Source organism: Orcinus orca, chromosome 20 (genome assembly GCF_937001465.1).
Source record: "Orcinus orca chromosome 20, mOrcOrc1.1, whole genome shotgun sequence".
Lineage (NCBI taxonomy): Eukaryota > Metazoa > Chordata > Mammalia > Artiodactyla > Delphinidae > Orcinus > Orcinus orca.
This window is the reverse complement of record NC_064578.1, coordinates 54,366,393-54,390,572: the sequence shown is the minus strand read 5'-3', so window position 1 is coordinate 54,390,572 and position 24,180 is coordinate 54,366,393. Positions and strand designations below refer to the sequence as shown.

General features: G+C 41.8%; 4 protein-coding genes across 6 annotated transcripts in view; 1 reads left to right on the top strand and 3 right to left on the bottom strand.

Moving 5' to 3' along the window:
- Positions 1-24,180, top strand: part of LOC101281293 (zinc finger protein 665) — a 369,078-nt gene that overhangs the window by 164,664 nt on the left and 180,234 nt on the right. The gene's annotated exons all lie outside the window — the stretch shown is intronic.
- LOC105747735 (zinc finger protein 836-like) overlaps positions 1-24,180 on the bottom strand; it is a 94,072-nt gene that overhangs the window by 45,505 nt on the left and 24,387 nt on the right. The gene's annotated exons all lie outside the window — the stretch shown is intronic.
- LOC101280614 (zinc finger protein 260-like) lies at positions 17-7,180 on the bottom strand. Its single transcript, XM_033411779.2, is given in 3 exon segments — positions 17-571; positions 573-2,241; positions 7,054-7,180. Coding segments are annotated over 3 exon segments (1,818 nt in total). The 5' UTR covers positions 7,088-7,180; the 3' UTR covers positions 17-456.
- LOC101282118 (L-lactate dehydrogenase A chain-like) lies at positions 19,120-21,151 on the bottom strand. Of its 2 annotated transcripts, XM_033411812.2 has the most exons (2): positions 20,404-21,151; positions 19,120-20,130 (listed from the first exon to the last, which is right to left on the bottom strand). In XM_033411812.2, exons 1-2 carry the CDS (start codon positions 21,088-21,090, stop codon positions 19,999-20,001), a joined length of 819 nt encoding a protein of 272 aa, XP_033267703.1. In that variant the 5' UTR covers positions 21,091-21,151; the 3' UTR covers positions 19,120-19,998. The 2 variants fall into 2 exon arrangements, with proteins under 2 accessions (XP_033267703.1, XP_033267702.1); XM_033411811.2 differs by lacking the exon at positions 19,120-20,130 and having other exon boundaries at positions 20,193-21,151.

Below are 24,180 nucleotides of genomic sequence, written 5' to 3'. Positions count from 1 at the left end.
AATAAATAAATAAAAATCAAGGTGCACACCATGACATTTATTTAGACACATGAAAGAACAAGAAAAAATACATTCATATACTGCATATTCAAGAATGGAGGCAGGTATTAAGGAGCGTTAAAAAAAAATAAAGCGGTCCCAAGGTGGAGAACAGCTGTAACATTCTGTTCAGTATGGACTGTCTTATGATTAGTGAGATGCGAGCCCCGAGTAAAGTTTTCTCTCCCATTCATAACATTTGTGAGGTAATCTCCAGAATGAATTCTTCGGTGAATAAATTCCTCGTTTAAAAGACAGGACACAATAATTACATTTATCTGGTTTCTATCCATAATGAATTATCTAATAAAGCCTAAGATGGGGACACCTGCAAAAAGCCTGTCACATCAAAACATTATTAAAGTCTCTCTCCAATATAGATTACCTGATGGTATTAACTTAGGCTTGAAAGCACACTTAAGAATTTGCCATGCTCATTATATCTGTAAGACTGCTCACTAGTATGTAATCTCCAATGACTTGATAGGGTTGAACTTTGACTAAAGGCTTTGCCACACTCATTACATTTGTAAGGTTTCTCTCCAGTATGAATTCGTTGGTGCCTTCTAAGGGCTGGCTTCTCATGAAAGGCTCTGCCACACTCATTACACTTGTAAGGTTTCTCTCCAGTATGAATTCGTTGATGCCTTCTAAGGGCTGGCTTCTCACGAAAGGCTCTGCCACACTCATTACATTTGTAAGGTTTCTCTCCAGTATGAATTCGTTGATGCCTTCTAAGAGCTGGTTTCTCACGAAAGACTTTGCCACAGCTGTTACACTTGTAAGGTTTTTCTTCAGTATGAATTCTCTGATGAGCTGCAAGGTTTCCTTTCATACTAAAAGCCTTGCCACACTCATTACATTTGTAAGGTTTCTCTCCAGTATGAACTTGTTGATGCCTTCTAAGGGTTTGCTTCTCACGAAAGAACTTGCCACACTCATTACATTTGTGAGGTTTCTCTCCAGTATGAATTCTCTGATGATTCACAAGGACTGATTTTTGATTAAAGACTTTGCCACATACATCACATTTATATGGTTTTGCTCCTGTATGGATTATCTCATGTTTCCTGAGGCCTGTTTTAAAAAAAAAGGTTTTCCCACACAAATTACATTTGTAAGGTTTCTCTCCAGTATGAATTCTCCGGTGACATTTAAGGTATGAATTTTGACCATAGACTTTGCCACATACATCACATTTATATGCTTTTGCTCCTGGATGGATTAGCTCATGTTTCCTGAGGTCTGTGCCACAAAGAAAGGTTTTCCCACAAAAACTACATTTGTAAGTTTTCTCTCCAGTATGAATTCCCTGATGACGTTGAAGGGATAGATTCTGACGATAGACTTTGCCACATAGATCACATTTATATAATTTCTCTTGAATGTGTGTTATCTGATGTCTTTTGAGGTATGAGCCGATAGGAAAGGTTCTGCCACACTCATTGCATTTGTAAGGCTTCTCTCCAGTATGAATTCTCTGGTGAACCGCAAGACTTCCTTTCTTATCAAAGACCTTTCCACACTCATTACACTTGTAAGGTTTCTCTCCAGTATGAACTCTTTGATGAATTACAAGGTATGAATTTCGGCAAAAGACCTTGTCACATACATCACATTTATGCAATTTCTTTCCTATATGGATTCTCTGATGACTCCTGAGATTTGAGACCTGATGAAAGGTTTTGCCACACTCATTACACTTGTAAGGTACTTCCCTGTGTGGGCTCTGGTCTTGTGTCAGTATTGAAGGATGCATAAAATCACTCCCATATCTGTTAGAAATGTTGGTTTGGACAGGAGGAGAAATTCCTTGAAGTGGTGAAAATGAGGAACTACTGCTGATACTCTTAACAGCTTTATTAAATTCATCAATTTTCTGTTTACTTTTAAACATATGCAGTTCACCCTGAAGGCTTAACACAAGTCTATTTCCAATAGGCTTGTTTTTTGCATCCCTTCCACCATGTGGACTTCTATCAGTGACATCTTGGTGACGGGATATGGGGATATTTTTGTAACTTCTTCCATCATCTCTCCACTGAAAACCATGGTCATACGTATTTTCCTGAATTTCCGGGAGGTAAAAATGTTTGATCCCCTGGCTTTCATGTCTTTCCAACATCAATGTTTGGAATACTCCACCTTTATCGGTGTTTGACTTTAGTTGTAATTTCTTGATCACATATATATGAGAGATATCTACAAGACATAAAGAAACATACATGAGCTACTCATTACAATGCATGAGTAAATGTTTCATGTTAAATACATGATATTATACCAAAAGTAATACTTATAAACAATCAGTTATGAAACTGTGCAACCATTATGTTCAAATGTTTAGAAACACTAAATAGGATTACTTACTAAAGAAAGTGATAACACGTAATTCAAATTAAGTTTAGGGTAGCCTAGGGGATTGGGATTGACATATTACGTATAAAATATATAAGTAATAAGAACCTGCTGTATAGAAAAAAAAAAAGTTTAGGGTGGCCTAATTTGAAACACACTATGACAAAACATTCAAATTGTAAAAACTTATATGAGCTCTCAAAAAAAGTGTTTTTCCACCATGATCACAAAGGACATAGCAATTAACATTAAACACACAAATACCAGGAGTTTAGAGAAAAAACTTCCGGGGAGATGCAAGAAGAAGTGACCCATGGAACTAAAAACATTATTCACTCACCCCTACTTGAAATAGTTTCTGAGTCATCATAACTGCACATAATGATTTAGGTTGTGTCCTGAGAAAGTTGTTCAATGGATGAACGGGGATCATTTTTACAGTGTGAGTAATGAGGCAACTGAAAATACTGAAGTTAAAAGAAAAGAACTGGCCTAGCAAGTAACGTAATACTGCTCCATTTTTAACAGTGGGAATTATAGTATAGGTATGGAACAGACACCGAAGACATTTAAAAACAGAGTAAATGAAGTATTATAGAAACAAAGCAGGTTTACATCTATCACATTGTTTCCTATGTAAGGCATAAACTGAATATTCCATAAGTCCCATTTCCATGCATATATTCACAAAGAGCACACATAATATTCCGTAAGATGTACAAGAATGTTCTTAGCTGAAACTTGAAGGAAAAGCCAGAAGAAGGCCATCAAAAACAGATGAATGAGTTTATGCTATACACAAACATACAGATATAAAGAAATCGAAAACTATAAAAGTTCCTCAACATATTTTAAAAAGAACAAAACTATCATATAATGCAGCAATTACAGTGTTGGCAATATATCAAAAAAAATGAAATCACTGTCTTAGAAGATACCTGCACTCCCACATTTATCAGAGCAGTAATCACAATAGCCCAGGCATCAAAACAACCTAAGTGTCCAACAGATGAATGGGGAAAAACCCTGCGAGATATACAGAATGTAATATCATTTATCCATAAAGAAGAAAAAATTCCTACTAGTTTTAACAATACAGATGGACAACAAGGGTATAGACTCAGTAAAATAGTGCATAGAGAAAGAATAATACTCAATAATCTCACTTATGTGTAAAACATATATATATAAAAAAAAAGGGCCAAACTAAGAGTCACATAGAGTAGCATAGTGATTACCAAAGTTTAGGGGTTAGTAGAATGGGAAGATATTTGTCAAAAGAGTAAATTTACTGTTTTAAGTTGAAAGATTTCTACATATTTAATGTACAGCATGGTAATTATAATTATCAATACTATACTATATGCCTAAAAGTTGATAAGATGGTTGACCTTAAATGTTCTCACCACACATAAAAAACTGTAATTATGTCACAGATGAATGTATTAAGTGACCTACCAAGGTAATTATTTTGCAATACAACTGGATCAAATCATTACCCAGTACACCTTAAACTGATAAAATGATATATATTAATTAAATTTCAATAAATCGGGAAAGAGAAAATACAAATAAGTAGACAAAAAAGGTTGTGGTTTACCAAGTAAATAAATTTCAAGAAACTTAAAAAATAAATGATTTAGAAGTAGAAAATATGCCAAAACTAGCAGATGTAAAAAGCATTAGATTACAAATCAATGAAACAGAGAATAAAAACTACATAAAATCGCAAGCTCACAACTTGGTTCTTACCTACATCTAGAGTAACTACCAAAAAGAGTAAAGACTCAAATTACTGAAATCAGAAATGAAAGAGAGGACATTACAACTGATTCGACAACAATCAAGAAAATTAGAACAAAATATTAAGACAATTCTATTCCTAAGTATTGGATAAACTAGAAGTAAATAAATTCTTAGAAAAACAACCTATCAACGCTAACCAAAGAAGAAATTAAAATCTGTATGAACCAGTAACTGGAAAAAAGATGGAATCACTAATCAAAAACCATTCAACAAGAAAGGCCAGATACATTCACTGCAGAATTCTAGACAACATTTCCAAACAATTAAGAATACTCTTCCTAAACTCTGCCCCCAAAGAAACACAGAGAAAGGAACAGTTTCAAACTCTATGACACGAGAATTACTCTAATACCAGTGCCAGACAGACATTAAAAAAAAACACAGACTAAAATCTCTATAATGAATAATCATGCAAAAAGCATCAATACAACAATGGTAAGCTAAACATAACACCAAATTAAAAGGATTATATACCATAAAAGAGAATACATTCTTGAAATATCAGGATGCTTCAACATATGAAAACATTCAGTGTAAAACAATATATTAAGAGAATGAAAAAAGGACTTCTCTGGTGGCAGAGTGGTTAACATTCCACCTGCCAATGCAGGGGACACGGGTTTGATCCCTGGTCCAGGAAGATCCCATGTGCCATGGAGCAACTAAGCCTGTGCACCACAACAACGGAGTCTGTGCTATAGAGCTCACGAGCCACAACTACTGAGCCCGAGTGCCACAACTACTGAAGCTCACACGCCTAGAGCCCGTGATCCGCAACAAGAGAAGCCACCGCAATGAGAAGCCCATGCACCGCAATGAAAAGTAGCCCCTGCCTGCCGCAACTAGAGAAAGCCCGCACACACCAATTAAGACCCACACAGCCAAAAATAAGTAAATAAAATAAATAAATGTATACAAAAAAGAGAATATTAAAAAAACCCTACATGATGGTCTCAATCGATGCTGGCAAAGCATTTGAAAAAAGTCAACAGCCTTTCATGATAAAAATACTCAATAAACCAAAAAAGTTTTAAAAAGCTACCTCAACACAATAAAGGACATGTATTGACAGCACACAGCTAACATTATGCTCAATGGTGAAAGAATGAAAGCATTCCCTCTACGATCAGATATAGGACAAGGATACTTGCTCGTACTTCTAAAAACTTATTCCTGGAAATCCTAGTAGGAACAAGAACAAGTAGGGAAAAAAAGAGATGAAAAGTATCCAAATATAAAAAGGAAACAAAATTATCTGTTTAAAACCAATATGATCTAATTTGTAGAAATCCTGAAGATTCTGGAAAAAAACAAAAAACCCTGCTAGAAATAATAAATTATCAGACATTTAATCAACATGCAAAAATCAATGTATTTCTATACAACAAAAATTCTACCATGAGGGGGCTCTTCCCCAATCAAACACTCACATGGAAAATAGAAAACAAAAACACTAATAGTAACATCAAATACATAGACCTGATGATAAAATTAATAAAATCAAGACCACTTGTTACCCATAGAAATGTACAAAATGAAAGCAGCAGTGCTGTAAACAAAAAAATGATAGCTCACCATTGATAAAGTATCACTCCACAAACTGTCTCATTAAGACGCTTCAAAATTAGCTGTGACGGTATCATGAACAACAGCACGCACAGGCAACAAAAAATATGGCATGACGGTTGAGTCAATAGCCTAACACGAGAATGTGAACTTGGACAATGTTATCCCTAGGAGAAATTCCTATACCATTTCTTGAGGCTCAAACGATGGTAATTATTACATGTGAACAACACTGTCACAGTGCCTTTGAGACATGTTTTGGTGATATTCCTCAAAACCAGAAAAAGAACTGCAAAGACTTATCAGGGTCTTACAACATATGAGGAAAAGTATTCTCCATCAAAAATTTTCTGTTACACAGCAAACCCATTCCACAGTATACACCAGAAGTTGTCCATTAACTACAGGTACATTATCAAGGCAAGAAACAAGATAAAATTTCAGTCCCTAGAAGCATGTCTTTCAAAAGCAACTTTCAAAGGCAAAATCATACAAACTTAGGAGAATATTAAATCAGAAAGAATATACATTTCCTAAGTACAGCAATAAGAAATGAAAAAAATATAAGATACGGGGTTCAGATATTATGGGTCCTTGACATGGAATCATGAGCTCAACCCATAGATTCCAAGAGAAAGCCAGAAAGATTCATATGTTCTCCCCATGTAGGACTGGGGATTAAAACGAGGATCTCTCTGTCCACCGTCTTTAGAGTTTCCGTAAGTTACAATAACAGAAGATCTAATGCACCTCCCTATTACACACATCCCTGACGGGTGTGGCAAAGTCAGAACAGAAGAAATGGCCGACAGATCTAAACAAGCAGACAGGGCTTGAGAAAGCTCCATGCAGGTTCTGAGGTGCCAGATGGAATGAAAGAGCAGCCAGTGTTTTCCCATCTTATAATTAGATCTTCTAAAAAATATCAGATGGGGGTGTAATCCAGAAAGGCCCAGGGACTGGAGTCTGGAGGCATCAGCTCTGATCTATATGGACTGAAAACTGAGCATTCAAGAGAATCAAGTCCAAAAGGAGAGATGAGAGAGCAAGAGACCCCTTTATTTTAAAAGTTTCCAGTTGGGTGTTTTAAATACTTAAGCACTGGAAAAAACTCCTGGTGTATCATGAAGTGGGCAGACCATCTAAAGAAATGGCACCTTTAAACTCCTGTGGTCTGAGACATCAAGGCATTGAGTTCAGTTAAGCAAGGCATGGGATTCCAAAAGGCAAATAAGGGTACATGCAAAGAAACCCTACCAACATTTGGAGGGAAGTTATCCTCACCCACAAAGATCAGGTTTCTGTAGGTCTCCAACATCACGTCCCTGTACAAGGCCCTCTGAGCAGGGTCCAGGCATTCCCACTCCTCCTGAGAGAATTCGATGACCACATCATTCAGTGTCAACTGACCCTGAAAGAAAAACACATTTCACCAAGTGTGAAAGAGTTTATTTGTGTATTCCACTAATAAAACACTGATTCAGGGGCTTCCCTGGTGGTGCAGTGGTTAAGAATCCGCCTGTCAGTGCAAGGGACACAGGTTCGAGCCCTGGTCCGGGAAGACCCCACATGCCGCGGAGCAACTAGGCCAGTGCACCACAACTACTGAGCCTGTGCTCTAGAGCCCGCGAGCCACAACTACTGAAGCCCGCACTCCTAGAGCCCGTGCTCCGCACCAAGAGAAGCCACCATGATGAGAAGCCCACGCACAGCAACGAAGAGTAGCTCCCGCTCGCCGCGACTAGAGAAAGCCCACGCACAGCAACGAAGACCCAATGCAGCCAAAAATAAATAAATAAAATAAATAAATTTATATATATAAAAAAATACAGATTCAAAATTAGAAAAGTTATTACTATTATACATTAATTCAACAGATTCAGAAAAAAATTATCATAATAGTAAAGTTAAAAACTTACTGGAAAATTAAAAACCATTAAAAAAAAAAAGGAAAAAAATATTGCAATTAAGTAAGAACATTTCACCAAACATGATGATCAGAAGGAAACATTCGGAGAGAAGTTAACGCTCTTACACTGTTGATGGGAATATAAATTGATGCAGCCATTATGGAAACCAGTGTGGATGTTCCTCAATAAATTAAAAATGGAGCTGCCATATGTTCCAGCAATTCCACTCCTGGGCATATATCCAGACAAAACTATAATTCAAAAGATACATGATCCCCTATGTACATATGATCATTATTTACAAAATTCAAGACATGGAAACAACCTAAATGTCTACTGACGAATGGATAATGAAAATGTGATACACACACACACAATGGGATATTACTCAGCCATAAAAAAGAATGAACGAATGTCATTTGCAGCAACATGGATGGATCTAGAGATTATCATACTAAGTGAAGTAAGTAAAAAGACAAATACCGGGGCTTCCCTGGTGGCGCAGTGGTTGAGAGTCCGCCTGCCGATGCAGGGGACACGGGTTCGTGCTCCGGTCCAGGAAGATCCCACATGCCACGGAGCAGCTGGGCCCGTGAGCCATGGCCGCTGAGCCTGCACGTCCGGAGCCTGTGCACCACAATGGGAGAGGCCACAACAGTGGGAGGCCCATGTACAGCAAAAAAAAAAAAAAGGACAAATACCATGTTATCACTTATATGTGGAATCTAAAATATGACACAAATGAACATATTTACGAAACAGAAATAGACTCACAGAGAACAGACTTGTGGTTGCAGGATTGTGGTGGGGGGAGGATTGCAAGTTTGGGATCAGCAGATGCAAACTAGTATATATAGGATGGAGAAACTACAAGGTCCTACTGTAGAGCACAGGGAACTAAATTCAATATCCTGTGATAAAACATAATGGAAAAGAATATAAAAAAGAATATATATGTATAACTGAGTCACTTTGCTATACAGCAGAAATTAACACAACACTGTAAATCAACTATATGTCAATAAAATTAAAAAAAAAAAAAAAAGAGGGAAATACTCAATGCATTCCCACTGACATTACAGTGGAGTGAAGGGGGCTGGCCAGGGCTCCTGACTTTCACCACTGTACGGTGTGGCTGAGCAGGGACCACTAGAGGAAGTAACAGGAGGAAAACAGAGAGCTAGAGCAAGACACAGAAACAGCATGTCAGAGAGTTAAAACTGTTAACATTCACAAATCTAAGGACACAGAAAAGCTAAAAGGGAAAGGATGGAAAAAGATATTACGTCCCAAAGATAGCAGGGATGACTGCATGATATCAAACAAAATGAATTAAAGAGAAAAACTGACATAAGACAGAAAGGACATTATATTATCATAAAAAAGGGTAACTCTCCAAGATATAACAATTATAAATATTTAAACACCTAACAGAGTTCCCCTCAATACCCCAGTGTTAAGTACCAATGGAAGCAAAGAGAAGACCAAAAGGAAACAGAGCACCCGAACAACACTATAGACTCACAAGACCACAGAGATCACCCCATCCAACAAAAGCAGAAAACACATGCTTCTCAAGCACACATGAAACGTTCTCCGTCACAGACTACATGTTAGCCCACAAAGCAAATCTTAGCAAATTCATGAAGACTCAGATCATAAAAAGTATTTCTCCAAACATAATGAAACCAAACTTCAAAAAGCCAGCAGAAGGAAAACAGAAAAATTTCAAAAACGTAGAAATTAAACAATTCATTTTTAAACCAATACTTGAAAGAAGACAAGGAAACTTTTAAAATATCTAAATGAAAGTAACAACACAACATACTAAAAATTATACAGTCAAGCAGTACAAAAAGCGAAGTCTACACTGCTAAACACCTACAACAAAGAAGAGAAGAGAACACAAATCAGGAATATATTCACTACAAGGAAGGAGAAAAAGAAAAAACTAAACAAAAATTACTAGAAAGAAACAGAGAAGAATGATTAGATGAGAGATAAATGAAACAGAATGTAGGAAAACAAAATAAAAATCAACCAACCAAAAGTTGGTGTTTTAAAACTAGGCAGGAAACAGATTGCAACTGATGTCACAGAAATGTTTTTTAAAGGAAGATAAGGGAGAACTATGAACAATAATGCCTACAAATTACATAATCTAGAAGATACAGGTAAATTCTTACAAACGTCAAACCTAACCAGGCCTAATCATCACAAAATAAAAACTTTGAATAGAATTATAACTGGGAGATTCAAGCAATAATCAAAAATCTCAAACAAGGAAAAACCCAGGACAAGATAGCCTCACTACTGAATTGTACCAAACATGTACAGAAGAATTACCTCTAATCCTGCTAAAATCTTCTTGAATAGTCTCAGAGGGAACACTAGCAAATTCCTTCTATGGAGCCTGCTTAACTCTGATACCAAAGCCAGAAAAAGACACAAGAAAAGAAAACTACAAAACCAATATCACCCGCACATACCGATGCAAAATCCTTAACAAAATACTACAAAATCAAATTCAACCGCACATGAAGAAAATGTATTCAAATCAACACCAAGTACATTTTATTCCTATAATGCAAGGCTGACTCAACATAGAAAAATCAATTAATGTGATGTAACACGTTGACAGAATAAAGGAAAAAACCACATATGATCATCTCAATTGATGCAGAAATAACCCACTTAACAAAATGCAGCAACCTTTCAAGATATAAACCCTCAACAAACCAGAAACAGTAAACTATCTCGACATAATAAACACCAAATATGAAAAGAACACAGCTAACATTATACTCTACAGTCAAAAACTAAAAGGTTTTCCTCTCACATCAAGAGGAAGGCAAGCATGCACACTCTCTGCTATGCACACTCACTACTATTCAACGAAGTACTGAAAATCCTACCAAAGCCATTAAATGTAAAAAGAAATCAAAGATAACTAAAAAGGAATTATCTTTTTTTGTGGGCGACAAGTTTTATACGGACAAACCACAAAGATACTACAAGAAGACAACTATGTCGGGACTTCCCTGATGGCGCAGTGGTTAAGAATCTGCCTGCCAATGCAGGCGACACGGGTTTAAGTCCTGGTCCGGGAAGATCCCACACACCCTGGAGCAACTAAACCCATGTGCCACAACTACTGAGCCTGTGCGCTAGACCCTGCGAGCCACAACTACTGAGCCCGTGTGCCACACTACTGAAGCCTGTGCACTCTAGAGCCCACGCTCCGTAACAAGAGAAGCCATCGCAGTGAGAAGCCCAAGCGCCGCAAGGAAGAGTAGCGCCCGCTCGCTGCAACTAGAGAAAGCCCGCGCAAAGCAACGAGGACCCAACACAGCCAAAAGTAAATAAATAAATTAATTAAAAACAAAACAACAAAAAAACCCCCAACTATGTCAAAAAAAATTTTTAGAAAAGTTGGATAAAAAAATTAACATGCGGCTTCCCTGGTGGCGCAGTGGTTGAGAGTCTGCCTGCCGATGCAGGGGACATGGGTTCGTGCCCCGATCCGGGAAGATCCCACATGCCACGGAGCGGCTGGGCCCGTGAGCCATGGCCGCTGAGCCTGCGCGTCCGGAGCCAGTGCTCCGCGACGGGAGAGGCTACAAAAGTGAAAGGTCTGCATACCGCAAAAAAAAAAAAAAGTTAACATGCAAAAATCAGACAAATTTCTATATGGAATGAAAAATGTCAAAAAAAGTTAAGAAAACAATCCCATTAACTACAGCATTAAAAAGTACAGAATACTTAGGAATAAATTAGCCAAGGAGGTAAAACACTTGTATACTGAAAACTACAAAACTTGTTGAAAATAATCCAAGGAGATACACACAAATAGAAAGATATCCGGTATGCATGCACTGGAAGACTTAATACTCTTAAAATGACCACAGTCCCAAAGTGTTCTATAGATACAAAAGAATCCCTGTCAAAATTCCAATGGCAATATTTGCAGCAACAGAAAAAAACATGGTATAAAAAAACATGCTTTGCAGTAATACAAAAAAACATGGTAAAAAAACATGCTAAGAGAATCTCAAAGGACCCAAAATGGCCAAAATACTCTTGAAACAGGAGGGAGATGGAGAAGGCCCGTTTTGAATATCAAAACATTACATACAAATTAATCAAGATGGTGTGGTATTGGCATGAACACAGACACATAAAGCCAAGGAACAGAACAGAATGCTCACAAATAATCCTTGGCATGTGTGTAAAATGTACTCACAAGGGTGGTAAGACTACACAATGGAAAAAGGACAGTCTCAGTGACAAATGCTGCTGGGAAACTGGGTATCTACCAGCAAAAGAAGAAAGTAGGAACCTTACTTGCATAAAACAGAAAAACCTCTCTGTCATGAAAAAGGCAATCAACAGAGTGTAAAGACAACCCCTGAGAAACGGAGGGGAAGAAAGTGACTTGAAGAATGCAGAGAATTTTGTTGATTTCATAGTTTAAAATCGATGATGGAAAAAAAAAAAAAATCGATGATGGAATAAAACACCCTCTATCACTGACATCTCTTTCTGAACTTACCATTCCATTTTCCAATCATTCAGATTTTGAAGTCAGTGACTCACTCATTTAGCTTCTAGTGTATTATAAAAAAAATCAGAACAAATTTCTTGTTATTGTTCAGTTTTCCAGAATTTACCAAGTATTGTGCATATTCAGATGATTCCATGAACAGGATGGGTCATGGAATTTACAGAGAGCAGACAGTACACTCAGATGAAGCCCTTTAACAATACCTGCTGCCCAATAGCACTGAGACCCCATCCACAATCCATAGGTGTGAAGCCCTGCCTAAGACAATGTCCACTGGAACCTCAGGGAGATGAAATCTACGTGGACATGACAGGGACTGAGGGAAGGCACTAGATAAGGGTGAATGTACACGTGTCAGGAAGGATACCTCAGAGTGAGACAAGATTAGCAAGTCCAGTTGAGGGCACTTCAGAAAGGAAAGACTGAAGAATCAACTGAGAATATGACTTTACCTCAGAAACAGCCATTCCTGACTCCTTTTCTTTTCCTTCTCTTAACGGCTTCTTTGTTAGACAACAGGACTCTTTAGAGGTCTACCTGAGAGTTGAAAACATGCTGTTTAATGCTTAGAATCAACACACCCCCTTCCTGAGTCACCACCACACACACAGGGAAGCCCTCAGCATGGGGAACAGACGGTCCTCTGCTGCCCACTGTCCCAGGAGGGACTCAGGACAGTAACTCCCACACACAGACCAACCAGTGAGTTTTCCCACCCTTTCCTTCAGATCAGGCTCCCCTCCTGGTGAGGCCCTCACGTACCCAGCAGCAGCGGGCACCTCAGCTGGACCCACGATCCCCTGCAGGTCACAGACTAGCCCTGATCCATCCCCACGCAGAGCAGAGCCCTCACCCTCAGCCCAGATCTCAGCCCTCAGAAACGGGGGGACTCAAGAGTCCTGATGTTCAATGACAGATCCAGATTGGAACATCCTGGGGAACCTTAAGTATTATTCATGTTGGGCCCCATCCCAGCTCCTTTAAAAGGCATCTCTGGTCAGGGGTATAAAACATATGAAGATGCCTTACTCAAATCAATGTGAAGCCTGGGCTGAGCACCACCTAGAGGAGGCGAGCCCAGCACACCTCACGCTTTCTTTTTTACCCAAGCTCTATTAATGTACAGTTGATGAATAAACATGGTGTACATATAAGATATACAATGTGATTATTTGGCAGATATATACACTGTGTAATAATTATCACAAAAATTACATGTGAAGACACCCAAGGACCCATTAAACCTAAGATACCGTATTTTCATTTACAATTCCAGCCCAAACACTGTCATCTCCAAAACCTACTAATTAAAAGAGAGACACATGCAATAATGCACATGCCACAGTCAGACCACAACCTCTCCCAATGAAATGGCCCAAATTCTCCACTGTATCTTTCAAAGTGCATCTGAAATGGTCTTCACTTACACAATAAAATGCTCAAAAATACCAAAGGTAACCCACAAAACGATCTCTAAAATTTTCTGTGTATCACTTTAAGGGTTGCACGATGATTCTCCCACTCTCAAAAGACCTAACGTGAGTCAATGCATAGAGTGGATTCTGTGGGGCACCCTATAGATCCATTCCCTCAGGACCATGGTGTCCATCCACCTGTACCCAGAGCGTGCTGTTTGCACAGCTCAGGTCATATCTCTAAGAGCATAGGAGGAAAACGTTTGTCTTTCTAAATCCACTGCCTTCATTCCTACTCAGGTGTGACCATGAGTTATTCAATGCAACCAATGCATGCAATCCTCAGTCTCAGCATCTATGTCCCAGGGAACCTGAGCTAGGACTTTATGGCAATTCAGTTCATGTAATGAAGCCCACAACTACACATACCACCTCAAGGTGCTCCAACCACAATTAAGACATCCCTTTCAAATAGTTCTCCAGATGCCTTGACCCCGCAAGGGACAGGTGCCCACACCATTCACTTGGCTCACCTTGAAGCCCACACTGGCTGCCACATCCCTCCTGAAGACCCCTACAGGCTCCCCTCCAACTTCCCAACTGTTCTGCCTCTCCTCCATGCACTCATGGGCAAACAGGGCTAAAAGGCACAAGGACCTCCCAGCAAAGCCATCGCAACAGAAATACACACAAGCTGCCACCCAAAGGACACTGGCCATTCATTATGAAGGTCAAGAAGTCGGCCATCCTGGGAAACTGACCAACAACTGGGAACGTCATCAAGTCCAGTTACAAAGGGATTTGAGTTCATTTACGGAGACTCAAAGCAGACAGTTCCCAAGTTTCTTGACTCCTGTTCTACCCACTCACAGGTAATTAAAAGATACCCTAGCTCTTTGAGGGAGGCCTCCTTCATGCCCCATTAGGCTCCAGACTTCTGCCCACCCTTAGCACAGTGAAACCACTATCCTGGACTCTGAGCAGATGACCTGCCGGAAGGCAAGGCTCCTGTCCAAGGTGGCGACTGGTCACCTGATGTGCACAGCCTGGAACACCTGGGGGCTACAGCAGAGCACTGACACAGCACACTAAACATGGGAACATGTCACCCACTGCTTGAGGACACCAGCTGTACAGGACTTTTTAGGCCTCCCTACATCTTTTTGCTCTTGAGGAAACAGACACATAAGGTAAGGATCAATTAGAGTGGAAATGTCCAAAACAAGTGTGAGAACCATCCTCATTACCTGCCCTGGCACCTTGATATTTCCTGAGGTGTACTCAGCCCAATCAACAATCCTAGCCTTGAAAACATCCCCAGAGTGAGGTGTTGCAGTGACCCTGGGAAGATGATGAACACTGTGTCCTTCAATGGAGGTTAAGCACGAAAGACTAAAAATAATCAATACACAAGTACATTTCTGTTGAGGGTGACTGATACAGAGGCAGTAAACCCTGGGTAATTTCACAGAGGTTGTCGGAGGAAGGGGAAGGGGACATATCTCTGAAGTAACATGTGGAGGACAAAGGGCCTGAGCCATGGCGACTTAAAGGTCAACGGTAAGAACAGGAACTAAGATCTGAGACAGAACACGTGTTGGGGTTTGGGGACAGAAAAAAGGTGAATGTGTGCGGGGCAGAGTGAACCATCAGGAAACGGTCACTTCCCAAGATGAGGCTGGAGACACTGGCAGGGCCCTGAGCATGATACAGGGCTGTGTAGACACAGTGAGGAGACTGGACTTTGTCATAAAGACAAGTAACAGCCAGTGGAGATATGAGTGCCAGGACTGACTAAACTCTCTTCAAATTTAAACCTTCTGCAGAGAAATACATCTCACTATGGTCACTTTAACTCTGAGCCTATGTTCTCGTCTCCTTTCTGGGGTTTGTTTTACTTTTACATTCTGGGATGACTGTGACCCATTTAAATTTCTAAATACGACTAGACGCTCTCTTCAAAAATAATTGCCACACACAGCGGGTGGGGGGGGGAGGTGGGGAGGGATGATGGGAGAGTCAGATTGACATATACACACTACGATGTATAAAATATATAACTAATGAGAACATACTGTATAGCACAGGGAAGGCTACACAGTATGTTCTCAGTGCTCTGTGGTGACCCAAATGGGAAGGAAATCCAAAGAAGAGGGGATATGTATACATATGGCTGATTCACTTTGCAGTACAGCAGAATCCGACAGTCCAGCAATGTAAAGAAACTATACTCCAAATAAAAAGTGCTACTTATACTTTTTATTAAAACTTTATCCAGGGCTTCCCTGGTGGCGCAGTGGTTGAGAGTCCGCGTGCTGATGCAGGGGACACGGGTTCATGCCCCAGTCCGGGAGGATCCCACATGCCGCGGAGCGGCTGGGCCTGTGAGCCATGGCCGTTGAGCCTGCGCGTCCGGAGCCTGTGCTGCGCAACGGGAGAGGCCACAGCAGTGAGAGGCCCGCGTACCGCAAAAAAAAAAAAAAAAAACTTTATCCATAAAATAAGACTATAATGATATATACTAAAAGGTTAATACCATCTTTTTTGAGTGGGATTAGAAATGATTTCCATTTTCTTCTTTTTGTCTGTATTCTCACATAGGCTTGATATTACCTTTGCAATAAATTATACTCAAAGAAAAAGAACTGCCACACACAGACACACACCCAATTTCACCAATGAATTCAGGGGTTAAGTGTTGCTCAGACTGAGAATTTCTGGTCTAGTCTCTCATCTCTGTGTTACGAGTGGGCTCCCTGAGGCCCAGAGGGGACACATTGCGGAGAAGGTCTGAATTGACTGAACAGAATCAGGTGACAATGAATTCTGAAAAGGTCACCTGTAGGGCCTCTTCATTTCAAGAGGTACCATGTGCTGACAGTTTTTTCTTACCCAGTCCTCTACTCCCTGACAAGAAATGTAAGGGGGTGAAGGACAACTGTCTGAGTCAAGTCACTGCCCCATGGCTGAATAGGAACTGAATATGGAAGTCATCTTATGATTCAAATAATTACAAAATTCACAAACCTTATAGCCAGTTTTTCAATTCTGATCCTTGTCTATGTAAGTCAAACAAACAAAAATTACATTTATTAGATTTTAAAGCCAGAAATCGATATATCACAACTTAATTGTCCACATCCAAAGAACTCGCCACCCATCTGGACTCTGTTTCTCCCTTGTACCCGCACTACTACATCTTTACATTTCATTAGGTTTATCTGTCTCCCTATTCCTTTCTCTGTGGCCATCTTTTTCTTCCCTGTTTCCTCCCTCACGCCAGTCCTGCCCCACTCTGCGACCTGTTTCCCCTCCTGTTGCTCTCTCCGCCCAACCTTTCTGACTGTCCTAAATATCCGTATCTTTCTGCATCTTTCTTCCCAATCTCGGCCCCCTCTCACATCCCCTGGTTACGGCGTTTCCATCCCGGCCACAGTCCCTTCCGCCCCACTCTGTGGCACCACCAGGTGGCTGTACTTCCCATCGGCTCGCTCTTCCTCTGCTCTTCTAGTTCCTAGTTGTTCCTCTCTTCCTCTCCCAGAGCCACTTGGCTCTGAAGGCCAAGGTTCAAACTCCATTCTCTCCAGCCACTCTCTGCGTGAAGTGCCTCGCCACTGTATTGTCCTCCCTTCTACTGGTGATCCAGGGCCCCTCTTCCCACGCTGCAATGCCATGGGGTCTCCCCCATTCCCTCAACATCTCAGTTATTCCTACTTCTCTGTCAGTCGCTCCGTCTCTACTCCTCCCACTTCTCATCGCCCACGTGTTTCCAGAAATGGCGACAGAATAACATACCCGCCTACCGGAAAAGAGATATTTTCCAGCGGGTGGAATTCGGGAAGAAACAACACTGGGTGTCACACGGCTGGCCCAGGTCACCTCCCCCTTCGCGGGGTGAGGGGAAGGGCTGACTAGGAAGGGGAGGCCGGGGGAGCAGAAGTATTGGCCTTTGGAGACGCGAGGACAGAGGGGCGGGGAGGGAGGGAGAGGGTCTCAGGAGAGGGGCGGGCTCTCCAGAATCCCAGGACCGGGGAGAGGACGCGGCCTGTCCGGGAGCGGGGCGGCCGGTGCTGCCCTCCAGGGGCCGCGAGGGCGAGGCTGGGGGGCGCGAATCCACCTCGCGGAAGAGGACGTTACGGGGTGGGCCTGGGGGGGTGGTCACTGAAGGTTTGAAGCAGGAAAACGGCGCTAAAGACCGTGTCTACGTGGACTGAAGGCCGTAAAGCGAAGGGCAGGGACCAGCCTCAAAGCGATTTCAAGCCCAAAGGAAAACATACCCGACCTCTAACGGCGACGTCTGGATCTATTAGGTAGGAGGCCGGATGCTGGGATTTACGGTTCATAGTAACTCCGAAGCCAGTAGGTTGCAGTACGAGGAGCAGCGAAGCACAGATCTTCACTAGCGATGGGCAACTTACCTCTGCATCTTACCTCGTACCGTGACCTTCAAAACACGGCCCGTTTCCGGTTCCGCAGGTAACTACTAATTCGGGGGGAGAGGCGGAGCTCCCGGGGCGGGGCCTGGGCGGAGCGCTGTGTGCGAGGGGCGGGGCGAGGAGAGAGCCCAGATGCTGGGATGGCCAGAGGGCGGGGCTGGCAGCAGGGAGCAGGGCAGTCACTTTCATTAAAAACTAAGACGTTTCCTCTTAACTTAAGAACGGTTTAAATAAAAAGCTCCCCCACTCCGCCCCAAAACAGGTTGCTCTAAAGTCCCGTTAGTGAGGCTGAAGCAATTCAGAGCTCTGGAAACTTGGGTCTCCAAGTGGTAGCTGTGGGGCGGCGACTCGAGCCTGGAACATTTCCTGCAGTTAGAACTAATAAAAGCAATTCAGGAAACAAGAGCTGGACTTGTCTTTCTATTACAAACTAGAATGACAGAATTACAAAACTCTGGGTAGTATGGGCTTTTTCACACTGAAAACTCTACAGAACATTCTGTTTCTATTCCCTGCTCACTCAGGAGGCCAAACTCAACGCTCTGCTCATTTCCAGACAATCAGGGACTAGACCTGAGGTCTGAGACTGGTGAACTAAGGCATGTGATAATTCAGGGCACTAACCGTTGCTATAAAAAGAGCAATAAATTGTAGTATTCTTTTTTAGGTAAATTTTTTGATTGTTTTGCTTCTTTTTGCCTTTTAAAACCTGCTTTCCCCCGGAGTATAATAGAGAAATACTTGAGATACATCACTATTCAGTAAAGGTGTACCACAGAATTCTCTGACTTAACGTATCTTGTGAAAAGATTAGGACAGTAAGTTTAGTTAGCATCCAGCACTTCATATAGATACAATAAAAAGAGAAAGAGAAACGTTGTATTTCTTTGATGAGAAGGCATTATTCTTTAAAATACTTCTATTCTACACTTAATAATTTCCTTCAAATATCTTTGAGAAAAACTTCTTTATATCATAGTACACTTAAGTCAAACATAACTAAAAATAATTTAATTGTAATTAGATTTTTATTTTGAAATTGTAACATATTTTAGCTGTTTCTTTTTTTTAATATTTATTTTTTAAACCTTACTTTATTTTTGGTTGCATTGCATCTTCATGGCTGCACACGGGCTTCCTCTAGCTGATGCAAGCAGGGGCTACTCTTCGTTGAGATGTGCAGGCTTCTCATTGCAGTGGCTTCTCTTGTTGTGGAGCACAGGCTCTAGGCACACAGGCTCAGTAGTTGTGGCTGACGGGCTCTAGAATGCAGGCTCAGTAGTTGTGTCTCGCAGGCTCTAGAGCGCAGGCTCAGTAGTTGTGGCACATGGGCTTAGCTGCTCAGTGGCATGTGAGATCTTCCCAGACCAGGGATCAAACCCGTGTCTCCTGCATTGGCAGGCGGATTCTTTTATTTTTTTTCCCACTGTTCAAGGTTTATTTATTGTTTTAGTTGGTATAACACTTAGATAGTTGGCTGCATTATTTATGTAGATTTTTCTTTTTTACATTACATGGCAGTGTATACTATTCTGACACATATAGTACATAAAATAAGATTCTTTAGAACAGTTATGCACAAGACATACAATACTGGATTTATAATCAATCCCAGAATGTGATTAATTGGAGAAAAAAAGTTGGATTAGGCATCTTGGCTAAAGAAACCACAAGTTATATAACACGAGTTAAATACACATCTGGTTTGAAGGGCAACTGCAACATCTGCAACACTGTCAGTGGTACCACTTGAGGAAGTAGAACTATTTTGCACGAACCAATTTAGGAACACACAAGATGAGTGCCATGGAGCATCAGGATACAGCTGCAGGGTTTTATGAACCATTCCTATTGCTAATGTTAGGAAACTGATGTTTTTCCTAGGCTGTCTTAACGTTACTGCTTTAGTCACAGATCAGATATAAAGGACAATATGCACAACCTTCAACTAAAATCCTGTTGTAGCCTAGACAGTGAAGTGGTATATTAGACTTTAAAACTGCAGCTCTTTCTGGATCCCCCAAAGTGTATCTGCACTCTTCTTCAAACAGGCCTGTTCCTCAGGAGTCAGAGTCACTTTCACAACATCCGAGATTCCATTCTGTCCCAAGATGCAAGGAACACTAAGGAACACATCCTCTTTTATTCCATAGAAACCCTTAATCATGGTGGGAATCGGATGTACCCGCCTAAGATTCTTCATTATACTTTCTGCCAAATCTGCCACAGACAGTCCAATGGGCCAGGATGTGTATGTAGCCTTTCAGTCTGATCACCTCAAAAGCACTGTCAGCCACCTGTTTGTGAACTGCCTTCCACTGTTCCTTATCTGCATCAGTGCCTAATTCGGGGTGCAGATTCTTCAGGGAGGCACCAGCAACATTCACTCCACTCCATACAGGCACACTAGAGTCTCCATGCTCCCCAAGGATCCACCCATGACAGCTTAATGGGTGAATTCCCAGCCTTCCCCCCATGAGGTAACAGAACCGGGCTGAATCCAAATTGCAACCGCTTCCAATAACACGGTTTTTGGGAAAGCTGCTTATCTTCCAAGCTGCATAGGTCAAGGTATCCACTGGATTGGAAACAACAAGCAACTTGCAGTTTGGGCTGTATTTTACAATATTAGGAATGATGAATTTAAAGATGTTCACATTACACTGGACCAAATTAAGACGGCTTTCTCCCTCTTGCTGGCATGCCCCAGCTGTGATAATAACCAGCCTGGAGTTTGTTGTCACATTACAGTCTTTGCCAGAGACGATTTCTGGTGTTCGAAGGAAAAAGCTGCCATGTTGGAGATCCATCATCTCTCCCTTCAGTTTGTCTTCTATGACATCAACAAGAGCAATTTCATCTGCCAAGTCCTTCATTAAGATACTGATGGCACAGGCCATGCCAACAGCACCAACACCAACCACTGTAATCTTATTCTGGGGGACATGTTCTTCCTTAATAAGATTCTGAATCAGCTGATCCTTGAGAGTTGCCATATTGGACTTAGAACCGAAAGGAATCAGGAGTGCACGTCGGGTGGGCTGGACTCCAAATTGGCGGTAGCTGCTCAGGTACTCCGAGTGGGGAGCGGGAGGGGCCTTAAATAGAACCGTGAGGCTGACGTCAGGGGGGAGCCGGGCGGACGTGCGGGAACCCACCGGCAGGCGGATTCTTAACCACTGCGCCACCAGGGAAGCCCTAATATTGACTGTCTGATTGATTGATTTGGTTGTGCCAGGTCTTTAGTTGCAGCAACTCCTTAGTTGCGGCTTGCAGGCTCCTTAGTTGTGGCATGCAAACTCTTAGTTGAAGCATATATGTGGGGTCTAGTTCCCTGAGCAGGGATCGAACCCGGGCCGCCTGCATTGGAAGCGCAGAGTATTAACCACTCTGCCACCAAGGAAGTCCCTAGGTCTTTGTTTCTATTTCTGAAAGTTCTGTTATGTGTGGATGAGAAAGCCTGTAAAGTATACAGTCTTCAGAGGAAATTAAGATTAGTTTCATCTAAAGACTAATCATTTTTACAATGTTTTAAGGGCATTTTATAGGGGGATATATTCTCTTTAATACAAACCCTAAAGAAATTAAAACTAGGTTATCAGCTATGCAAAAACTTCATTTCAACCCTCGATATATTTATGGAAATAACTGTTTGATAACACCTACAATGTATGTTTTATTACACGCCTACATGATATTTACATAGGGAAATAACCTAATTACAATATTTTCAGGTAAACGAATAACCTGCCACAATTCACCCTTGTGAAACAGATCATTTGAGTAAATACTTTGAATTACAGACTTTTTGTTTTTTTTTGCGGTACGCGGGCCTCTCACTGTTGTGGCCTCTCCCGTTGCGGAGCACAGGCTCCGGACACGCAGGCCCAGCGGCCATGGCTCACGGGCCCAGCCGCTCTGCGGCATGTGGGATCTTCCCGGACCGGGGCACGAACCCGTGTCCCCTGCATCGGCAGGCGGACTCTCAACCACTGCGCCACCAGGGAAGCCCCCAGACTACATTTTTAATTTGAAAATCGCCACCACCCAGAAAACAAATCTAAAATCACAGATGATGGCCAGGAGAGGCTAGGTAAAGTACTCCATAATGCGGTGATCTCAGCATTTATTTGGCGTAGGCAACTGGCCAACAGGGATCTCGATCTGACTCGAGCCTTTCCCCTGACAACACATCCTATGGAACAGCCCACAGAGCCACAGCAAGTTTAAGTTCCTGTTATGACTGACTCCCCCAACTGCCCTTGTGATAACCATTTTCCCCTGTCACCCAAGGCTTTCGCCTGATTCTTCTTTGGATGAGACATGCTTCCAACAAGGAAGCCTACCAATTCCTGTTTTTTTGGTTTGCACTGACAAAGGCAGCCTGACCCAAGAAGCCAAAACATTTCATCCATGGACCCTAATGAAGGTACATGCCTCAGGGCATGCCCCATGCTCTCTGCCTGCACCCTTCCTTGAATTCTGACGTGCTCCCTCCAGCTGTATCTTGTACCTCCTCCAGGACCTGTGAGTAATAAACACCTCCATCTCACGTTCCCTTGCAGTCTTTTACTGAGTTGCGGCTCAACCATCGGTATGAAGAGGCTCTCGTTAACAAATGCTAGATTTAAAAAGTCACAAGAGGGATATTAGACAATTCTATCAAATGTATGAAGAATAATGAACAGTAATTCTATACAATTATATTGTTCCTTGTTCTCTGTCGTGTGTGTGTGTGTGTGTGTTTGTGTGTGTGTACACTCGAAGGTTTCACACAGGTAGGGAGAGGACAGTAGAGGAACCAGCACTGGCCTGGCAGTAAGAAAGTAGCAGCTACAGCTTCCCAAGAATGTGCCTCTGTACTACTGATCACTGTAGTGTTGCTGGCCCTCTGATTTTTGGAATAAATTTTCCCTACATCCAAGAAGTTACTGGCCTCTCTCAAATTGTGTCCACTGACACATACCTACCAGAATGTATCTAATGAAAACATACTGCCATTTGAAGTTTATACTCATGATTTCCTTTCAGGATTCAAATGAACTTACAAACTCTCATGGGGTCCAACACAGCCTCCATACAACCCAAAATGATCCACTCCATCCTGCTAGAAAATACCAGAAAACATTCCAAACTCTAAGAAATCATGCCTGAGGAAAAAATACATATGAAGACACCTAAGGAAACACGACATGCAAAACACCATATTTTCATTCCTAGTGACCACAGACCAAACACTGTCATCTCCAAAAACTACATAAAAGAGATGTATCCAGTGATGCACATGCCACAGAGAGGCCCCACCATTTCCCAAGGAAACACTCCCAATTCTCTCTTTCTTACCTTTTGTATCAGTGCATCTGAAACTTTATTTGCAACACAAAATACTAAAAAATACAAAAGGTAACCTGCAAAATGATCTCTGAACTTTTCCCTATATTACTCTAAAAATAGCACAGTGATTCCCTCCCCATGCCCGCCCCTGGACAAGGAAGGATTTATTACTTGCAGCAATTAATAACGACACCAGAGTTCTTTCCCAAAGCAGTGCCCCTGTACAATGATCCTTGATCTCCCAAAAGACTGACACAAGTCACTTGTGGAGTGGATGCTGTAGGGCACCCTCTAGCTCCATCGCCTGAGGACAAGGCACCCATCCTCCTGCACTGAAGGATTCCTGCAGGCTCAGCTCAGGGAACACATCTAACATTGGAGAAAAAATGTTTTTCTCTGCCTAAATCCACTGCCTTCGTTCTTCCCGAGGTATGACCATGAAATATCCGAATAAACAAATGCGCGTAAACCTCAGTCTCAGCAGCTAGGTGCCAGGGAACCTGAGCTAAGACACTACGGCACCTCAAACCATGCAACGCCCCCCACAACTACCCATAAACCCAATTCCAGGTGCTCCAGCCAGAAGTGAGACACCCTCCGCCAACAGCTCCACACACCCTTTGAGCCCACAAGGGACAGGTGCACACATCTTGATGCCCCGACTTGCGGCCATGTCTCTGCTGCAGAGCCCTACAGGCTTCCCTCCGATTTCCCCAATTTTCTACCTGTTCCCAAAGCACTCATGGGCAAAC